The 17,502-nt window shown below is 39.6% G+C and overlaps 1 protein-coding gene across 2 annotated transcripts in view; it reads left to right on the top strand.

Moving 5' to 3' along the window:
* Positions 1-804: 804 nt before the first annotated feature.
* The window catches only part of ano3 (anoctamin 3), a 56,627-nt gene continuing 39,929 nt past the window's right edge, over positions 805-17,502 (top strand). For both annotated transcript variants that reach the window (XM_072670496.1, XM_072670489.1), the window contains exon 1: positions 805-992. In XM_072670496.1, coding sequence (XP_072526597.1) covers positions 881-992 — 112 coding nt within the window. In that variant the 5' untranslated portion in view covers positions 805-880. The remainder of the gene's footprint in view (positions 993-17,502) is intronic.

Genomic DNA, 17,502 nt, shown 5'->3' with positions numbered 1-17,502 from the left:
CTAATTTTTTTCCCCTGTGATAATATTGCAGTAATGCACGATTTCAGGCAGCCTATTGCTACGACGGTTTAAGAAAGTACATGTATTTATTTACTAAAATATTTACAATAAACTTTTCTTCCGCCACACAATGTAGTCCATTAACAGTGAGCACTGTCGCTAGGTTTAGCTATGCCACATTAAATACTAAATATGTTCATGTGTATTTACTGGTTTTTGTAGCTGAGTAGAAATGTGTAGTGTTTCCCTTAGACACTATCTATGTACTATTAAAATAAGAGATAAGATAAGATAAGATAAGATAGTCCTTTATTAGGCCCGCAGTGGGGAAATTCCCAGTGTAACAGCAGAAAGGGATAGCAAGACATCCTCAGACATGTTTACCTCAGACATGTCCATTTGCAATATGCTGCAGATAACCGGCTGGGTTATAAAACAGTGGCACATTAATATGGATTTCAGATGTTGTGAGGTGGTTTTAGAGGAGATTTCAGGACTAGAACTATCCGTTTGATTTATATTTACAGCAGTGGTGTGAAAGTGAATTACAACAGCCCCAACTGTAGGGGGAGCCCATGAGCACAAAATACCAATACGAGCATAATGCTGCTTTAACACAAACTTCACATCGTCTGTTATCCCCATTGGTGCGTTCTTTTATTTATTTATAGCATTATATGCTTTTATAGCATATATTGAGCTGGGGGGCTATGGCTACTTGTGGACGCACAGTGTAGTCCACTGTGAATACAAACTAGTATCCAATCCTGGCGCAGGTGGGCGGAGGATGCCGGAGTACGGGTGGGAAAACAAGACGTGGAGCTCGCTGGCTGCGTGAGGGAGCAGCAGAAACACCTACGCATCCTCACCATACCTTCTCATGTACGCTGCCTGGTTTGTACGAGTGCGGATTTTTTCTAACCTTGGAACTCAGTCGACCGCCACGATGGTGCATCACTCCGGGTCCATACAGTCCTTCAAGCAGCAGAAGGGTCCGTATTAGCTGGCTTTCTCCTTTGCTGTGTGTGGATGAGTGTGTGTTTCTGTGTGTGAGGGGGGAGAGTACATGACGGATGCTGGAATGCGTTGGTGAAAGTGTGACTGTGATTGCTTACTTTTTTCAGAAGCCTCTGTGAGTTGTGTGTGTGCGTGCGTGTGTGTGTGTGTGTGTGTGTGTGTGTAGGCTGCTAGTCGTTATGATTATCAATTTAATGAACTCTATGAATACTAGATGGTGACGCATTACTTCGTTCAGTGCATTTGATTAAATATATAAATAAATATTTGAGTGTACAGAACAGTCAGCTGTGTTGTCAGAACTAACCTGCTATGATAAAAGTACTTCCCATCGCTGTTTAGATCAGCACAGCTGGTCCAGCCAAGTGTGGAGCTCCGTTTGACCGAGGAAAGTGGGATTCCATCTAGAGCATCTCTCCATGACACGCATACTGTCACTGGTGCAGTATTTGCAGTAACTGCAAGAGGCTAAGACAGAGCAAGCCTTGAAAAATATTTGCTTTATGCTTGAGGTTATTATTATTATTATTATTATTATTATTATTATTATTATTGTTATTATTTATTGCAGTCAGCTCAAAGGACTGACATTCAAGGAATCTGTTGGGTCAAAACTCCCCCCTCCCCCTAAAAATGGAACTGTAATGCCACTGTCTTTACAGTTATCATCACCCACACTAAGTAGTCATCTTCACACCGGAGTACACTGAGGGTGACTGGTGCTGTGAGAGTAATTGAATTGCAGTAAGGGAAGAGGGCAGATCTATTTGGGATGCCTTTTCTGAGTATATCGCTCATATCGCCAGTGCAGACCAGCTGTACATTTCATAGAGTGTAATTAGTTATGATTATTTGAATGGAGTGAAGCGAATGTTGAACACTAATCAGTGTATACTAGATATGGAGTAGTATTTGTATGGAGTTAGCAGTTTTTAAAATCTGCAACTGATGCGTGTCAGACTATTACAGTAAATATTGTGTTTTGTGAAAAAGTCTTTAAGTATGTTGATGAAATATTTTAACCATATCGCCCACCCGTAGTTCATGCCATGCTGCATATGCTTGAAATATAGTCTTATGCAAGAGTGGCAACCCTGCTTTTCTAAGAGAAAATAAGTCAGGGACAGAGAAAATGTTTAAATGTTAAAGCTGAATTCCTATTTATTCGCTGAATTTAATAGATTGGGACAAAAGAAAACATATCCTTAACCTTGTACATGCTGCATTTGATGGTTATTTTTTCCTAAATATGTTAGATTAAGCCAATAAACAGTAATTGTGAGTTGAAATGCGCAGTGTTTAACATTTCTCTAGGGGGGGGGTGTACTTATTTTACTCAGAAGTATACAAAAACATGTCATGTGAGCAGAAGTGTTCTAATTTTGACAAGTTTGTCAAAATCTCATTAATCCAAATATGAAATTCAGTGTGGAGTTTTAAATGCTAGAATACTCAGCTGCACTTTTGTAGCTTATTGAAACTACGCAGGTCAGACACAACATTGAATTTGCCACCATGCAAGCATTAGCTTAAGTACATAAGAACAAAATGTACACAAGGTTATATATATATATATATATATATATATATATATATATATATATATATAACTCTTAAAAATGAAGGCGATTTGAAGGGTTCTTTGAGCAATGCCATAAAAGAACCATTTTTCCTGTGCAGTAAAACAGGGTTCTACTGTAGGGCCTATGAAACTGTTAATGATAAAAATAACGTAGTTAGAGTGAAGTGACTTACATACAGGGTCTAAGGGCTCAAAAGGTTCTTCACACTCATACATCTCATACATCTACAAATATGATTCTTCTGTGGCATCGCTCAAAAAGAACCCTTTGATTGTGGGGTTTTATTATTTTATTATTTATATTATATTAATACACTTTTATTATTAAGATTGTAGAATTCTCCGTGAATTGGTTTTTTGTTTTGTCACTTGTGTCCTGTGAAGCTTGTCCACCACACCAAATGTGCTTCAGACAACACAATTGTGGGCAGAGCATGGCTAGGTCAGTTCAGACAAACGGCATAAAGCTGGACATCACTTTTCCTCTATCTGAAGCCATATGGTTCGTGCGTTGTGTGGCGTACTGTTGTCTTTTGTATTCTAGTGCACTCCGGACAGACTCAGACTGGCGCTCTCACAGAGCTCGTGTCTAAGCTGCCGAGTTGAAGCCCTGCCATCCCTGAGATTTTCAGCTCAGAGTGGAGCATCCACCCACTGCTCCAGCCGAAGCAGTTCCCTCACATCATGCCCAACGCCACACTGGCTCTCCGCCTGCTTTCCCTGGTTCCCGTCACGCTGCATTTGGGGCTCGTCTTATTGTTTATTGATCTCTGTCAGCAGCAGGCACATCGTGGGCCCCTGCCCTGAGTCGTGTATTTATAGCGCCACTCGACACTCTCCCACTGTCTCTTCACAGACGTGTCTTCTTTACGACCGTCCGGTATTGATGGGCAAGTGTGTGCCCGGCTCATTTCGGGGCATAAGAGTGCCTCTAATGACCCTGTGGTTAATTATTTAGAGCTTTGCAGCGACTCAAGGCTAAAGTACCCTCTCTGAGTGCAGCTGCAGCTGTGGTGGCTCCATTGCTCTGGCTGCTGCTGGTAAATGGACGCTAACATGCACTCGACTTGTGTTTGTATTACCGGCTAATGAAAAATAATGGATGGTAGAGACTTATATGGAAATCAAATAATGAGTTAAAGGTCCTGTCCATATGTTGCTGTCTGTGCTTTCTGTGTGAAGTGATAAGGATGCTCTTTGGTTTATTTTAGTTATATCTGCTGGTGGAATGTTTAGGTAGGAGTTTCTGGCCTGGACTCAGACTTGAGGAGTAATGATACAAATGGAGCCAAACGATTAGTACATTTATGAAAGAGGGTTTAACTAGTATTCCATTGATCTAGCAAACATCTGTCATGTCTGCTGAGATTTGCCGCTACGTTTCTGAGGAACATTTCCATAATGACCGAAGCAGGAGTGATACAAGTTGCTGGGCTAACTGATTAGAGACCATTATTTGAGTTAACTCAACTTAGTCTAGTCCAGAGTTCTCCTCACATTTTTTAGTTCTGCATCTCAGTTTGGTCATCAATACATATTAAGTTGAACCTCAAACACATTAGTAAATGTGCTACAGCTGAAATTGCTTAATGATCATGTACGTTTTTAGCCTGTATTCCTCCCCCTCAATTTGTTTACAATACTGTCTGTACAGGAGGCCAGGAGGCCTTCTTAGTCCTGGACTCCTGGCTTGACCCCGGGGCTGTGAAGTTGACAAACTTATGATCACCTGTCTCTTGACTGTCAGGCAGTTAGACAGTTGGGCCACTCTAGAGCTGTGAAGCTGTGCATTTCTGTGTCTAAGAAAGAATGGAAAGGTACATTTCCTCAGAACTGTGTTTTGCAATTTCAGCTGCAGCTCATTTACTCATGTTTATGAAGGCTTAGTGCAATGTGTATTGTTGACCACAATGAGATGCAGAAAAATGTCAGTTTGGAGAACTTGTGATTAAACTAAATTGGGGTGACGCTCTACAATCAGTTACTTTATTATTTTGAGTTGGCCTGCCTTCACAGTGCACTGCTTTTCAGCCTCAGTGATAAATCACATTTTGTATACACCAGCATTTTAACCTTCTCCCCAATACACTCCTTCTGTAGCATATGGTCGTTTACCATGGACAGTAATTTTGAACTTGTAAGCAATCAGTGCTCTCAGCCTAAGCAGGTGTCTAGAGTGGATTCCCTGTTAAGTGTCAGACATGTTGTGTCTTCCAATAGTGAATGACGTAATAACGGAGATGGGAAATTAGACACTGTCACGCCTCCCTCCTATTCTTCTTTTGAGTTGTGGGGTTTCCTACATAACAGTCTAACAGTCGATTTTCATCTGTCAGGGTCATCTCTATCAGATTAAAAAGAAGAAAGGTCGTGTTACCTCAGCATTTGCTTTTCTCTTACACGTGACGTTAACACACATACACACAGACACACACACACTCAGACACACAGTCTTAGAGCTGGACAGCAGCCACAAATGAAAATGGGATTTAACAGGTTTTTTTTGCTTCTGGGTTTGGTGCAAAGGTGTGAGTGTGTGTGTGTGTGTGTGTATGTATGAGTGTGAGTGTGGGTCTATGTGCTTGAGATAGAGCGAGTGAGGAGAAAAAGGAGAGAAAGGAGAATGAGGAGAATGATGCGAGGGAGGGAGAGATAGGGCTGGGTATGTGAAGGAAAAAATGTGGAAAAAATGTGATTTGACTTTTGAGAGCAGGAGAGAGAGAAGAGAGAGAGAGTGAGAATACTTCTGGATGTAGTCAGGCTCTTTAAAGGGTTTCCCTCTGCAAACACTACAATACATATTGGTTTGGTCCACAGCAGAATATTCTGTGCAGGTCCAGGCATCCCTCACGACTGTAGTGTCTCCTCACTAAATCATGCAGCAGCCTATTTTCGGAATCATGCTGCATATCAAAACAGCTATTTTTGCTCCAGCATATCATATGATATGTGTGGATTGAGAAGAGTTCTGTTGAAAGGCCTAATTGATTTAATGCTAAATATATAATTATGTAGCATTTTTGCAAAAGACCATGAAATGGATTCCTGTGCTTTGCTAATTGGGCTAAAGGAAGATAGACAGCAAGGAGAGGATTATAGACTGTAGAAGGGCTGTGTATTAGGCAAGAACCTGGCGATATGATATGTATCACGGTACAGCAGTTACCATTCAAAATATCGCAACATATTGTGATATTGCAAGCAAACAATATTTGCCATTTATTAAAATTACATTTTATAAAAACAAAAACAGTATAAAAACACATCATTTGCATAAAATCTGTGTAAAAGAAAAGTTCCTCTTCTTATGCAATCAGAACAGCGGGACCTGAAGACAGAGAACAACACTGCTATCTAACAGTCAGGAGTATTAAACACAACTCAAGATGACCCACTGTCTGTCACCAATCTTTACATGTAAACTATACTACAATACTGTATTTTTGAGAATTAGTACAGTCTTGCCATTAATCCTCATTTCCAGCTGTTAATTAGTGTTTTAAGCTATGTGATAAAATTCTATATCCTGATATTCTCCAAATATATCATGGTATGTGGTGCAATTTCACTTAGCATTAACACGGGTAGAACTGCTACTAAACCTTTGTTCTGCTTTCTTTCCTCAAACGTGTCCCAAACAAAACCTTACTGTACTGTAAAACCTACAGTACTGTAAATGTAAAACCAAATTGATCAAAAGACAAATTAGGACAACATCTATCTGTGAAGAAGTGGGGTTCAGACATATACAAAGACTTGACTCAGGTCCATAAGTATTTGGACAGTGACACTTTTTTTTTGTACTATTCCTCTGTACACCACATCAGTGCATTTGAAAATGAATGTGGTGAAGTGTAGACTTTCAGCTCTAACTACATTTTTAGACAATTTTTGGACAAAATAAACAAATTATAAACATACATACCAAATGTTAAATTTCCACCCTTAAGGAAGTCTTTTAGTGCAGCCGCCTTTAACTGCTGCTTTTTGAGGGTCTTTCTGTCTTCAGTTTTGTCCTCAGTAAGTGGAAAACTGCTCCACTGGCTTGAGGTCAGGTGACCAACTCAGCCATTTAAGAACAGTTCCTTTCTTTTCCCTAGGAGGTTCTTGAGTTGTTTTCATGTTTTGTGTTGGGGCATTATCAGTCTGTACTGTTAAGTGCCATCCTATCAGTTTAATCGAATAAAATAGATCTTTAGGCAGCTCTAGAACTGACAGCAAAACATAAATAGAAAATCAAAATGACAATAACCAAAGATATAAGGATCAAAAAGGATGAAGACAGTAAGGTAGTATGTATAGAAGTGATGGTGCAAAATGAAAATAACATATGATGAAAGTGACAGGCAGTTAATGCATTTCCATTTCTCGGAGTGGACAAGGCATCAGACTGCCTGAGGGAAGAAGCTGTTAAAATGTTAATCTGTTTTGCCTCTAATTGGTCTGTATCCCTTTTCATAGGGCAGGGGGGAGAACAGATGATGTCCAGGGTGAGGTGGGGTCCTTTAAAATACAGCTGGCTTTATTTTGGACTTGGCCAGCATAGATGTCTCTGAGGTAGGGTAGTGTCGTGCCTATGGCACGCTCTGCTGCCTTCATCACCCGCTGCAGGACCTTTCTGTTCTCTTCTGTGCAGCTGGTGAGCCACATCGTACAGCAGTAAGTCAGGAGGCTCTCTATTGCTGACCGATAGAAGCTGACTGATCAGCAGGTGATGAGGGAAATTAGATGGCCTTAACTTCCTGAGGATGTGAAGCCCATATAGCTCAATACACTTCAGAATTCATCCTGTTACTTCTACCAGCAGCTGCATGATCTGTAAACACCAGTGACCCAGTTCCATCAGCAGTCACGTATGACCATGCTGTAACAGTGACTCCATTACGTTTGACAGATGATGTGGTATTCTGCAGATCATGAGCCCTTCCTTTTCTTCTCCATACTCCAGTTAATCATGGTTTCATCTGTCCCTGAGGAAAGAAATACTCTAATTAAGATCTCCTCTAAATTTCATTCAGCTCTCCTAGACACGGTTAAATCCTGTGTGAAATCAATGTGAGACTTGTGACATTCTCACATTTCAGAGATTCGGCTCCTGAGATCACAAGTTTTTGGTCAGACTGATTGAAGAGAACTTTTGACAGTTAAATGCTCAGCCTGATCTTCTTTAAACTTCTAAGGGGGGTTGGGAGAAGGAGTTCAGAAACTAATGATCTCTCATTAAAAAAAATTATGTTTGCCTATTTTAAAAAAAAGACGAGGCAATTTCTCTGTGGGTGGGCCTTTAAGATGTTTTCTATCAGTTTTATCAGTGGTTTGCATCTTGAGGTAAAACCCTTTGTGTTTAAATTCATGAAGGCGTCTTTTGATTGTAGACTCTGACAATGATACGCCTACATCTAGAAGCTCTAAAGTTTTTTTTTTTCCTTAAACCAGGGAAGGAGTTTTGTGTTCATGTACTTTACTTGTCTGATGTGGTCTTCAAATGCAATGATTTTTGCTGTTGCTGAGCTCACCAGTGCATTACCTCTTTTTTAAGAATGTACCAAACAAAAATGGCCACTCCTGAGGTTTCTGCTCCCGTTTTAGTTTTTTTTTTTACCCTAATAATGTCTTCCCTCACTTACATTGACACTTCTTTGGACTGTGCATTGCCCTGAACAGATACCAAATGCAAATTCAGCACTTGGAATCCACTTCAAACCCTTTATCTCCTTAATTTGTACTGAAATAAACAAAAAAAGTTCACATCTGGACTTGTAACTGGCAATCAGTCAATTGCTTAGTTACTCCTGAGCCTGTAAAAATGGAAGGATTGTGTAAAAAAATATTGTAATGACTAAATGAATAATGCAATATCTTTGTTAAGCTGGAAGTCTACATTTTTTAGTTACATCTTGATTGCTTCATTTGACCTGACTGCATGACCCACAGATCGCTGGTTCAAATCCCAGGTCATGCTGCCTGCCAGCAGCAGCCGGAGCCTGGGGAAGCATGTGATGTGATGCTGGCCAGCACGGGCGTCTGCTACCTGTTGCTTAACCCTGAGCTTGTTGGTTGCTTGTTGATGTTGTATCAGCAGCAGTTTGAAAATAGCCATTAAGCGCATCAGTCATTCCTCACCCTCCCAGTGTCAGGAGCATTGCATGTGAAAGGGGGAGAGTACAACCGGTGGGTTGGGTAATTGGCTAAAATTGGGGAGGAAAATTAAGTGAAAATGTCAAAAAGAAAAAAAAAATGAGTCAAACTTTCTGTTGTTAAAGGATAATCTGGGATGGTAAGTTTTATGTTTATGCACAAATAAACCTTTTTTTGCATTTTGTATCATGTGATTGTTGTAGTTCTTTGGTGTTGCTTGAATTGGTGGCTGAGGTACCGACCTGCAGCCTGTTCATGATGTTTTTTTGTGCCATTAGACATAAATTATGACATCAGCAGTCAGCTACTGGAGTTTCAGTCTGTCCAGAAAAACGAGGCCTATATTAAGCGGCACTTAAATTTAAACGCTTTGTCTTAACAAGGTCAGATCTTCATTCACAGGTTAGCTAACTATTGATAGTGTCATTTACAGCTCATAAAGCTCATAAAGGAGTATCATAAACTGGTAACATCATAAACTGAAGCGTAGTAGTGTTCTGCTACTCCATAATCAATTATCCTGTCTGCTTCAGCCAAGGATTGGCTCTAACAACACAATAGGAACAGGATGGAGGGGTGTAACGGTTCACAAAAGTAATGCTTCAGTTTGAGTACAACAGGAAGAAGCAAGCCAAAAAAACAAGTTTATTTTTATTGACTTTTAACAGACAGTCATGCATGCTACAGTTAGTCATACGTAGTGTCATATAGTTTCCCCTGAGGTACACAGTACAGCCTGTAGTGAATTAAGCAGTAAAATGTAACGTTATGTAACCATGTTTGATATGTTTCCTCACACACTCTACAACTATCCAACAACACTGTCACTGTCTGCTCCACCATTTCATGAGTTAGATGTCCGGAATATTTTCAGTCGATAAAGAATAAAGAAAAATAGACTGATCGTATGTGAGTCACTCTCTCTACATGCGCATTTACCCTCATGGTATGTACCATGTATTCTCTGTGTGACTACCGGCATCGATCTGGGATGTCAGCACCGTATAGGTTCTGTATGAATACACATACCGTTACACCCCTAATAGAAATGGCTGAGTGATGGGTGTTTTAGTGACTTAGTGATTGAAGAGAAAAGAGTGATCAATGTCATGAGCACAGTTTCCCCAAATGATCATTTCCTGTGTAAAGTGACTCACAGAATGAGACAGCTCCCTGCAGAGGGGAGCTGTGATTTTTGTCGTTCCCTCAGTCTGAGAATGTGTGTGTGTGTGTTGCACAACAGCGCCTCAGCCACAGGCTCGCCACCTGTCCCCTTATGTAACCCACAGATGGGGGGATGAGCATGGGCTGTGTTTAGTGGACACACCGGAGAGGGTGAGTGGCTGTTAAAAAAAAGAAAAGAAGGAGGACACACCTTCCGGATTTATTTAAAGCTGCCTCAGAGGTCACAGGAGATGAACGATTACTACAGCACAATATTGAACATCTGCCGTGCCAGTTGAGAGCAATGTGATTCGCTTCTGAAACATATAGTCTTTGAAGAAAACACATCAATATCCTGGGTAACATAATTTCTGTTAGAACAGTGAACTCACTGCATGTGTCATAAGCAAGATTAATTATAGGAAACCTGTGAACAACAGCAACTAATGCATAGTAACTGCATAAACTCCTTAGTTACAGTCATCTGACTGGCTGTCAGTCTGGTATGCTGTAAAAACATGTGTCGCACAGCTGAGGATTGGGGTTGTGGGTTTGATCGTCACTCCGGTCACTGTCTGTGAGGAGTTTTGTGTATTCTCTCCGTATCCAGATGCTCCAATTTCCTCCCACCTCACAAAATCATATATGGTAGATGATTTGGCTATGCTAGATATTGGAGTGTTCTAGTATCTTAGTATTCAGTTCCCATTGGAGCGATTTCACAGACTACATACATGTATGAAAGTTATGTTATGGTCCTGGGTTTGCAGATAAAGGCAGCGAGAAGAAGAACGCTGAGTGAATTTCGAACAAAATTCAGTGCAGCTGAATTGCAATACGACTGTCATTGCCTGTGGTTCTAAGTGCAAAAGAATGGCTTAATGAATCATGATGTTTCAATCCCTGCAGCCAGGATCAATATGATGAGCAACAATAGTAGGCAAGTTTAAACCCCCATTTCCTTGTGGGTGCTTGTGTAGATTTGTGTGGACCACTGTTTAATCTGTAGCTGGCTTGCTTGTTGCGGTCTGCGTTGCAAGTCATTGGGGCACAAAGGAAAGTGGAGGGAGAGATAAATAATGATGAAGAGTCTAAAGATTGGGGAGGACTGGAGGGTGATCAGGAGATAAAAGGAGGGGAGCAGTGCAAGGAGGAAGGGAAAGGGAGACCAAATGATGAATGATGACCAAGCACTTGTGGAAAAGAACAACAATAATACTGGTGCAGGTATTTCTACATGATTTCTATTAGAATATTCATGTAAATTCAGTCAATTACACAATAAATTGCATAATTAAAACAATACTGCAGGAATATTGTACAAAAGTGAAAATACAGAGGATCATAGGGGTATTATATAGTGCTATAGACATCTTATAGCTTCTTATAGTATTACTGTAAGATCTTCTTATTGTAAGGGTGTGAACATGAGGAAGAGGATGAGGCAGGCTTTGATATGAAAAGAGAAGAGAAAGGGTGGGCTATTGTCAGAGCCTCTAGCAGTGGACAAAGAGGGAGGATTCTCTAATCCTTTCCACTGATGCAATGGTACGTCAGTGGCAGACTAGTGTAATGCCATGATGAACTCTGCAAAACATGGGGAAAGTGCCATCTGCCAACAGCTACGTGCTGAGCCACAGCTCGCCTGGCAACGGGTGATTGACAGCCGGCATCAGCCAAAGACTTTCGACTTCCTTGGATAATATGGTGTTAGGGTATTAAAGGTTTTTTTAGGATATAGATTTCAGAGCATCACTCATGGCTGTTTTAGATTAAAACAACATTTTGTAGCTTTTTTTGTAGCTTTTTTTTTTTTTTTACCTCAGTATAACAGCTTCAAAATCTTTGGGATGCTTCACTTATGTGTAATAAGGAAAATACTTTGTAAAAACTATGTAATATTGCAAAACCTGCTCAAATAACCAAATAAGTAAAATTAACGTAAAAAAAACATCAGTCCACATAAATAGTTCACTTTCAAGTGCAGCACAAAACACCCATAGCTGCAAAACCATTTCTGGTTTTGTCCAGAAATGCATGTGTAAATGTGTCCTTCTTGAAGGGTGACTCAAAGTGTGAGTTCCACTTTAAGGGGGGCCCAGGAGAAAGTCTCAATTCTCAAATATACTTTACAGCAATAGGACACAGAACCGAATCATTTTTTTAGCTATGGGTGTTTTCACACACAAGAATTTTATGCTCACGCAAACACAGAAAATATAATAAACACCCAAACTGTAATATAGAAAACCCATAATCACTCTGACTCCATATGCAAATATCACAATCCAACATTGGCCGTAGCTGGTGTGTGAAAGTGTGTTGGACGAGTGGTGTTGAAGTCTGTAGCAAATAATTAGGGCTTTTCTAATTCATTCAAAAGTGTACAGAGCAGAAGGGCCAGAAGATGGATGAAAAGAGCAAGAGAGATGCATAATTAGGACTGTATCTAATTACCCTAGTATCTTGCAGTGTGTCTTCATGCTGTTCATGCTCTCAGGCTGTAAGACAGTTAGTTTGTTCCATACAAAGTTTATAGGGATCATTCATTCATTCCCCATGTAGAAAAATACAGTGTAGCTAGCATAGGTAGCACATAGCACATACAGTGTATACAGTTAGCATGGATAGCATATATCACATATATTTAAATCTATTAAAGTCCATTGAATTCACTTTTTGGGTTTGTTTTGCTCCCTAAAGTTGTTTCAGTGCTGGACTCTCTATTTTTTAATGTTCTAATGTTTTTTCTGGTTCATTCTGAAGTTTCGATCTAAAGTTCATTGATAAGAAGGGGTGTCCACAAACATTTGGACACATGGTGTATGTTGCTTTGTTCATTAAAACATTTCCAAAGTTCTCAACATGGGAGTCTAGTGTTGTGTATAGTTATCATCCAGCACCTGATGGCAAATCAGTGTTTAATTATATTAAATTAGGTAAGCTGGTAATGGAATTGAACAAATCCTCACACTGTCTGGGGACCAGAAAATTTGCTACAAATGATTGATTCCAGCTTGCATGTACACATGGCCCACAATTCTCAATTTATTGAGACCACAGAGCTTGTCTAGACCTGTATACATAAATCTTCTCAAAGTATGAGTGCTGCTAGAATCTTTGCTATCTCTTTTTTACAATGACCTTTACTGACAGAACAGATCCTAGATCAGCACTCATATTCTGAGAAGCTTTGTGCATACAGGTCTAGACAAGCTCTTCTCACCAGTGTCCCACTTTCCTTGAGAAATACACTAGTGATGAATAAAAGTTGAAGTAGTGTGACCAGGATGGTTGCCGCTATAACAGGAAAAGATTTGTTCCGCTGTTCTTGCTGGTGAACCTCATGGGCTCTTGTGCGCCTTTAAAAAATGTATGAACTAATTAAGAAAGTTCTGTGTCGTAAAGGCCATTAGTGGAAAAAAGCTGTAACAGCCCTTTAAATTTTCATTTAAAGCCCTCTTAAAAAGCAGTAAGTTCATTTAGGCTGTTTCTCATTCCGGTGATTATTTTAAAAGCTTGGCTGTCTTGCAAAGTGGAAGATGACCTCTCAACCCTTCAGGCATGCTTTTCTAGATCTAGATTGAGGCCTGTCTGATCCTCAGCCAAAAGAGACTGAAGTAAGATCTCTTAACTCCCTATTAAGGTTCTCCTTGGAGTAGCAGATGATTGTATTGCTAGATTCACTGTAACTAATGTTACAGCCAGAAGCTATTTCAGCCTGCCTTAACCAAGGTAATAAACTCATGCTTCCTCAGGACTGGTGCTCAGTGCTAAAAGAATGTGCGACAAAGCTGACATTGTTTTGACTGAACTCCTTTTAAAATCAAATCAAAAGGGAACCTCACGAAGCTCTGTGTAAAGTTCCTGAGTGCTGGTGGCTGTGCGTAAGTGGGGAATAGATGAATAGATGAATAATGTAACGTCTGCTGGGAAGAAACGCGACGAGGTCATAGCAGTGGAACCTACTGACCTAATTTTCCTCTCACTCTCTTCACTCTCACTCCATATCCTCAAGGAGGGAAAGTTCCAGAGTGCACTGTAAACTTGGTTTCCCTTTAACATGCACCCGTTGTTTGAAATATTGCTTCTGGTGATGTATTATGAAGGGTAGTGGAGCTCAGTATTAAAGAGCTCCTATCCTTCATTTTTCTTGTGTTTTATTCTTGTCTACTTATCGTGACGTCTGTTCTGATGGACTAGCCTGTATTGTGCCTCCTTTAAAAAATGATCTTGGTGATTTTAACGTGAATGGGCATTGGGAATTGCGGGTGCATTTCAAGTATGGTTAACCCAGTTATCATTATCAACTGATTAAACTAATGATAATAACTCCTAATAGAGTTTACAATGGGTTGGCATCTAGTACCATCTAACACAACAGAGTTTATTGGATTTTTCACACATGAAAAAATGAGTCACAATAACAGATTTGACAAATAATTAAGAAACTGTAAGTGTATCCTCAACAGTTTGTACAAAATAATGAGAGAAAAGGTACAATACATCCAATGTCTTCCATGTTTGCCATCACTATTCATTTTTTTAACAGAGGTAACAGAGTTGACCGGAACTTTGGGAAAGACATGAAATATATGTTGAAGTTAATGACTAAAATTACATATTATACAGACAGTAGATATTCTGTGCTGTTAATTTATAACATAGATTTTTATCATTTCTAACATATTAACATATAATTCTATTTTTTTTAACAAAAAGCTTTAAAATACGTTATATTATTATTTTTTATTTATTTATTTATTTGTTAATTATTATTTAGTATTTCATGTTAATACAAGTTGAATGTTTAAATCAGGAGGCAAAGACAGTCAATAATGTGTGAGGTGGGAGTCATTTACCTAATATATTGTGTTTAAATTCTGCCTACAATTGGCATCAAGCATAATTAATAGTAAAAGTTTAATATAATTAATATTAAAATGAGTTCATCATGCTATCTAGTCTCTACTGTACAAGAAAGTTTTTTTTTACTAGATTTTGGAGCATTGCTGTGAGGATTTGATTGCATTCTGTGACAAGGCCGGTAGTGAAGTCAGGACATTGGATCATCACCACCCCACTTCATCCCCAAGTCATCCCAAAAGTATTGGATGGAGCACCATCATTCCAGAGAGCACAGTTCCACAGGCTCCACAGCTCAATGCTGGAGGGCTTTATACCATTCTAGCCCGTTAGTTATGGTGCCAATAGGTTCATGTTTATCTGCTGCAGAGAGTCCTGCTCTATTGACAAAACTTCTCTACAGGGACTACACAAGCTGTGTGCATGTGCATTCGCACATCTATGTCAGCAATTGGAGCAACATAAAGTACTTGAATGCATTCATTAGAAAGGGTGTCCACAAATATTTGGACATGTGGTGTAGATATCTAAAATAATTGCACCATTTAGTTGTATTTCTGACAACTAACTATTACTTGGTTGTATTGCTACTATTTCTAGATTAGCATGGGGAACTGTTCTGCACTATTTTTTTTTCTGAGATATTTTTTCACACTTTGTCATGAAATAATTTTGAAATTTTTTTAACCACTTTAATTAAAAAAACTTTTTGTATTTGTATATATTGGCAAAGTTTGCTTACTGCAGATTATTCCAGCATCAAACACTGGTCTTTTATTTTGGTGCTGCCGCAGTTGTGCTATGGGAATATCTCTGCAGCTTATTAGCATTGGAACATTCATATTTGATGTTGATTGATGTTTTTGATGAACCCGATGCAAATTTGCAACACCTGATACTGTTTTTACCGTGGTTGAAATGTAGTGTTGTGTGATTGCAGGGAAACAGTGGGAGGTGAACGGCAGGAATGGAGGATAATGTGATTGTGAAATGATTCTGGGTGGATATATGAGAGGCTGTCAGGGAAATGTGCTGCTGTACACTGTAATGGGATTACATAAGAGTGAGAGAGAGAGAGATTGTTTCTCTAACGCTTGGCATCCATCCTTCTCTCTCTATCTGTCAGTCTGGGGATATGTAGCAGATTTGTTGGACCAGGTTGTCTGTCTGGACCTCTCATGTGGACACATTCCAATGGACAGTACAAACTCAAATGCATACACACACATACAACACCTAATCTCCCCACCTCCTCCCAGCCCCTGGATTTTTCCTCACCTATTTATCCCTCACTCTATCCAGTTGTGTTATATTATGATAACACAGTTTGAATCATTCTCTATTTATCTGACCTTTAGATCACACACGCACACACTGAGCATTAGGTTTCTCCTGATAAGCCAGTTTTAGCCAGCTCTCTAGCCCTAAGCAAGATTAGGAGGAGGATTGGGCATTAGATAAATCTTTTATATACAAATGTATTTATGAATATAAACTTACACAACACAGAGACCACGCGATCAGACAACGCAGACAGTTGTGACACACTTTCTGCTGCTTTGGCTGTGCTCCAGCACATTGAAATGATGCTTGATAAATATTGGCTTTCTCTCAAGGGTTTGTAGATCTGAACTAGGTAAACCTAGTTTCATAAAATCATACAGTTTTTATACATAACATTTATTGATATATGCATTGGATATATGCAGAGGCATGCAAGGTTTGGGTACACCTGACCCCTGTTTGTGTGAACAGCTAAGCAAGTAAAAGACAACCTGTCATCGGATCACATTTAGATTTTACTTGTCCAGACAAAAAGAAAGGTGTTCACACCCCCAAGATGCATTGTGATCGGATCACTCCAACCAAAAAGAGAAGCCCATTCCTGCTGATTGTCCAGGTCCTGGCCTTTCCTAATGATGATTGTTCGTTTTTTGGATGATTAGTGATGGTTGTTCGATTTTTGTTTTTTCATTCTAAAAATGTACAAAACAAAAACAAAAGACTGTTTTTGTTTTTTTCATTTTTTGCTTAAAATGGTGAAAATGGTTCGTTTACAACTTGATTTATTTATTTATTTTGTAAGAAGCATGCTGGATGGTTAATGTGACTAATGGGGGTTGACATTTTGCTGTTAATTGGAGCAATGTGAATAAGAATGGCTCTCAGTGTTTTATGTCACTCGACTGTGGAGTAAACCTTATTTAAAGCCTGTGAGGAGCTCGTCTTATCATAAACCTTAATGAATAGAGCAGAAACGTTCAGTTCCTAGAAAGATGGCACAAAGCGAAATCTTTTGGAATAGGGTATCAGTGGAGGTTCGGGGAAGCTGACGGAGGCTGTTTGCTGTAGAGCCAAGCGAAGTGTAGGGAGACACTTCAATATGCTAGATTTATGAAGCCGTTATGCTTAGCCCTAATGTGTATTTCTCTGGGGAAAATGTCAGGAGGTCCTCTCCAAATTCTCCTCTATATGAAGACATCAATTACATGTGCGAGTGCCTTTTGAACAGTGTCTAAGTGGCGTGTACCGAGCTGCAATAGGCTGTTTGTCTCCTCTCTCCTGCACAAACACAAGGATTTGGTTCCTATAGCCGTGGGGGAGAGAAGGGCTATTGATTAGGGACATGTTGTGTTGTTGGGATTGTGAGAGGGCTCAGTAAGGCCTGTTTCTAATGCTTTAAACACACACAATTACACACACATGCTGCTCATGCCGCTCACTTTGGAAAGGGA

This window comes from Salminus brasiliensis, chromosome 2, assembly GCF_030463535.1.
Source record: "Salminus brasiliensis chromosome 2, fSalBra1.hap2, whole genome shotgun sequence".
Classification (NCBI taxonomy): Eukaryota; Metazoa; Chordata; class Actinopteri; order Characiformes; family Bryconidae; genus Salminus; species Salminus brasiliensis.
Note: the sequence above shows the minus strand (reverse complement) of the source record. Positions and strands in the feature narration are given on the sequence as shown.